The sequence below is a fragment of the Gadus macrocephalus genome, chromosome 4 (assembly GCF_031168955.1).
Source record: "Gadus macrocephalus chromosome 4, ASM3116895v1".
NCBI classification, from domain to species: domain Eukaryota; kingdom Metazoa; phylum Chordata; class Actinopteri; order Gadiformes; family Gadidae; genus Gadus; species Gadus macrocephalus.
Genome location: NC_082385.1, coordinates 34352123 through 34356681, shown reverse-complemented (window position 1 = coordinate 34356681; position 4559 = coordinate 34352123). Strand labels below are relative to the sequence as shown.

The 4559-nt window shown below is 66.9% G+C and overlaps 1 protein-coding gene across 1 annotated transcript in view; it reads left to right on the top strand.

Moving 5' to 3' along the window:
• The window catches only part of LOC132455511 (SH3 domain-binding protein 4-A-like), a 3930-nt gene extending 158 nt beyond the window's left edge, over positions 1–3772 (top strand). Inside the window, 8 exon segments of the mRNA XM_060049373.1 lie at positions 41–1232; positions 1235–1731; positions 1733–1793; positions 1796–1866; positions 2329–2433; positions 2436–2519; positions 3416–3584; positions 3587–3772. Of these exon segments, the coding sequence (XP_059905356.1) occupies positions 41–1232; positions 1235–1731; positions 1733–1793; positions 1796–1866; positions 2329–2433; positions 2436–2519; positions 3416–3584; positions 3587–3642 (2235 nt within the window). The 3' untranslated portion in view covers positions 3643–3772.
• The last annotated feature ends 787 nt before the right edge of the window (positions 3773–4559 follow it).

The following is a 4559-nucleotide window of genomic DNA, read 5'->3' as shown; positions in this document are numbered from 1 at the left end:
AGGGGGGGCCCCAGGGGGTCCGCAGCCCTGACGTCTGCAGCACCTCGCCCCCGAGCGGGCCCCGGGACCCCCCGTCCTCAGGGGCCGACGCTCCCGCAGCCTGTCGGAGCTGTGCTCCCCGGCCCCGCCCCCCCCGGGTCTCGGCCCCGCCCCCCCTCCGGGCCCCCGCCCCAGAGCAGTTCCAGAGCCGGGACTCCTTCCGGGCGGCCTGGCTGAGCCACCGCCGGTTGGCCCGCTCCTGCCACGCCCTGGACTCGCTGGGCGGGGGGGGGGCCCGGCGGCGGGGGCCCCGGGGGGGGGGCCCGGGTGGGGCCAGACCCAGCCGGTGGAGGCCAGCGTGGTGTGCCGGCTGGACCACCGCGGGGGGGTGGTCCAGCTCCCGGACACCCACATCAGCGTGCTGGTCCCCGAGGGCCAGGTGGGCCCCGGGGCCTCCCAGCAGGTGTCCCTGCGGGCCCTCCTGGACCCCCCCCCGGCGCTGAGCAGCGAGCTGTGCTCCACCGTCAGCCCCCTGCTGGAGCTCCGGCTCAGCCACACCGAGGCCCCCTCCTTCCTGACCCTGGAGGGCCGCGTGGCGGTGGCCCTGCGGCGGGACGGGGGCCCCGAGGCGCGGCTGCTCTGCGTGCGGAGCCCCCTCCGGGAGGGCCCCTACGCGGCCGTCCCCGGCACCTACCTGTACCGCGACACCGTGCAGGTGCAGCTGGACCGCCTGCAGCCGCTCATGTACCTGGCCCTGGTGGTCCAGGCCGCGGCCCCCGCCGCCGGGGGGCCCAGCGGGGGGCCCGGCCCCTCGGTGTGGGAGCAGGTCCTCAAGAAGATGACCCTGGGGCTGTACGGCCCCAAGCACCTCCACCCCTCCTTCAGGGCCGTGACCGCCCTGTTCGGCCACGACTGCACCCCCCAGACCCTGCTGGTGGGCGGGGGGGCCCGCGGCGCGGGGGCCGCGGGCCCCCCCGCGGTGCTCCACCTCTGGGGGAAGCACCAGTTCGTGCTGGGCGCCCCCCAGGACCTCCGGGTGGCGCTGTACTCCAACACCCCGGGCTACGAGGTGGGGGCGGGCGAGGGGCTGATCCCGGGCGCGGCCGTGCTGCTGGGGGGGCCGGGCCGGCTGGTGCACACCCTGACCGCGCGGGGGCCCGGCCGGGGGGCCGCCTTCACCCTGAGGGTGCAGGTCCGGGACCCCCTGGACGCCGTCCTGGCTCAGTTCTGCGTGCAGACGCCGCCCCCGCCGCCAGCGTCGGCGGGGGCGGGGCCCGGAGGTTCCTGAAGGGGGCGGAGGTGGAGCGCATCCTGCTGTCGCCGCTCGCCGTGCCCTCCAAGCCGCCCGGCTTCCAGGACCGCCGCCTCACCAACCTGCGCTTCGGCCGCCTCACCAAGACGGTGTCCCGGCGGCCCCGGGACCCCTACCTGCTGGAGTACCGGCGCGGCGACGCCGTGGCGCTGCTCAGCGAGGAGCGCGTCCGGCTGCGGGGCCGGCGCCGCACCAAGGACTGGTACGTGGGCTGGAGCCGCGGCCGGCTGGGCCTGGTGCACGCCGCCAACGTGCGGCCGCTGGGCCGGGTGCGGCCCCCGGGCTGGGAGGGGCCCGACGTCACCACGGCGGCGGTGCTGGAGCAGGGGCTGGCGCCCTGCCGCCGCCTGACCTACGTGTACGCCTCGCTGCGCACGCTGCTCATGGAGCAGGTGGGCGGCTGGCGGGCCTTCGCCGACGCCCTGGGCTACGGCGGGGCGGCCGCTGGCCTTCTTCTGCTGGGCGGCGCCCGACACGGAGCCCGAGAGGGTGGCGTCGGTGCTGGGAGGCTGAAGGAGGACTGCAGCGGAGCGGGGAGCCCCGGGCGCCGCTGCTTCCAGAGGGAGCTCTTCATGGTAGGGGCCCCGTGGGGGGGGGGGGGGGGGGGGAAGCACGCTTATGTGTGCTTGTGTGTGTCTGTGTGTGTTTTGCTAGGAAGCAGATGAGGTTTCTTTCAAAAGACAGATGGAGAGAGAGAGGGGGAGAGAGAGGGGAGAGAGAGAGGAGAGAGAGAGAGAGAGAGAGAGAGGAGAGAGAGAGAGAGAGAGAGAGAGAGAGAGAGAGAGAGAGAGAGAGGGAGAGGGAGAGGGAGAGAGAGAGAGAGAGAGAGGAGGGGGAGAGAGAGAGAGAGCGCGAGACAGACAGACAGACAGACAGACAGACAGACAGACAGACAGACAGACAGACAGACAGACAGACAGACAGACAGACAGACAGAGAGACAGACAGAGAGAGAGAGAGAGAGAGGAGAGAGAGAGAGAGAGAGACCCCCGTGCCTCCCCCTCACCCCTCCCTCCCCCCCTCCCCCCCCGCCCCAGGCGCTGCTGAAGATGGACCTCCAGGGCCTGGTCCTGCGGCTGCTCCAGGACCAGGCCCTGCTGACGGCGGCGGTGGAGCTGGGCCCCCTCTGGAGGGAGCTGGCCCCCCCGCCTCGCCCACGTCTCCCCCCCGGCAGATGGACGCCTACGAGGCCCCGCACCGCGACCGCAGCGGCCTGCTGGACCACCAGGTGAGGACCAGTGGGGGCACTGGGAGCACTGGGAGGAGGTACTGGGAGCACTGGGAGGAGGTACTGGGAGCACTGGGAGGAGGTACTGGGAGCACTGGGAGGAGGACCACTGGGAGCACTGGGAGGAGGACCACTGGGAGCACTGGGAGGAGGTACTGGAGCACTGGGAGGAGGACCACTGGGAGCACTGGGAGGAGGACCACTGGGAGCACTGGGAGGAGGACCACTGGGAGCACTGGGAGGAGGACCACTGGAGCACTGGGAGGAGGACCACTGGGAGCACTGGGAGGAGGTCCTGGGAGCACTGGGAGGAGGACCACTGGGAGCACTGGGAGGAGGTCCTGGGAGCACTGGAGGAGGAGCACTGGGAGGAGGACCACTGGGAGGAGGACCACTGGGAGGAGGTACTGGGAGCACTGGGAGGAGGACCACTGGGAGCACTGGGAGGAGGTACTGGGAGCACTGGGAGGAGGACCACTGGGAGCACTGGGAGGAGGTACTGGAGCACTGGGAGGAGGTACTGGGAGCACTGGGAGGAGGACCACTGGGAGCACTGGGAGGATGTCCTGGGAGGCAAAGTCAATAGCAAAGTCAGTTACCCATAGCAACGGTCTGTTCCCCACAGCAACGCTCTGTTACCCACAGCAAAGCTCTGTTGCCTTTAGCATCGCTCTGTTACCCACAGCAACGCTCTGTTACCTTTAGCATCGCTCTGTTACCCACAGCAACGCTCTGTTAACCATAGCAACGATAGAGACTCAGAAATAGCAGAAAGCCCTAATTGACCAATCACGGTAGAGTGTTCGTCAAAGCCGTGTCATAACATGAAGTAACCAATGACGATGCAATAACCCCGCCCCCTGTCCCCGCCCCCTGGCCCTGGCCCCGCCCCCCAGTCCATGTGGCGGCCGGCGTACGACTTCCTGCTGACCTGGGCGGCGGCGGTGGGGGACTGCTGCCGGGACGTCCTGCAGGAGCTGCAGCTGGGCCTGGACCGCATGCGGGGCCCGGCCCCCCGGCGCTGGAGGCACCTGACGGGGGTCCTGCTGCTGGTGCACGCCCTGGAGCCCTGAGGGCCGCCGCCTTCTGCCCCCGGCCCACGCACCCCGACACGCCCATCTAGACCGGGGGCCCAGCTAGAGCCCCCATCTAGAGCCCCACACCCCTATCTAGACCGGGGCCCCCATCTAGACCGGGGGCCCAGCTAGAGCCCCCATCTAGAGCCCCACACCCCTATCTAGACCGGGGCCCCATCTAGACCGGGGGCCCAGCTAGAGCCCCCATCTAGAGCCCCACACCCTATCTAGACCGGGGCCCCCATCTAGACCGGGGCCCAGCTAGAGCCCCCATCTAGAGCCCCCACCCCCATCTAGACCGGGGGCCCCATCTAGACCGGGGCCCCAATCTAGACCGGGGCCCCCATCTAGACCGGGGGCCCCCATCTATTACCTCTCTCTCTGACTGACTGATTATAACAGTATTATCTCTCTCTCTGACTGACTGATTATAACAGTATGACCTCTCTCTGAATGACTGATTATAACAGTATGACCTCTCGCTCTGACTGATTGATTATAACAGTCTGACCTCTCTCTGAATGACTGATTATAACAGTATTACCTCTCTCTCTGACTGACTGATTATAACAGTATGACCTCTCTCTCTCTCTCTCTGACTGACTGATTATAACAGTATGACCTCTCTCTCTCTCTGACTGACTGATTATAACAGTATGACCCCTCTCTCTCTGACTGACTGATTATAACAGTATGACCTCTCTCTGAATGACTGATTATAACAGTATGACCTCTCTCTCTGACTGACTGATTATAACAGTATGACCTCTCTCTCTCTCTCTCTCTCTCTCTCTCTCTCTCTCTCTCTGACTGACTGATTATAACAGTATGACCCCCTCTCTCTCTGACTGACTGATTATAACAGTATTACCTCTCTCTCTGACTGACTGATTATAACAGTATGACCTCTCTCTCTCTCTCTCTCTCTCTCTCTCTCTCTCTCTCTCTCTCTCTCTCTCTCTCT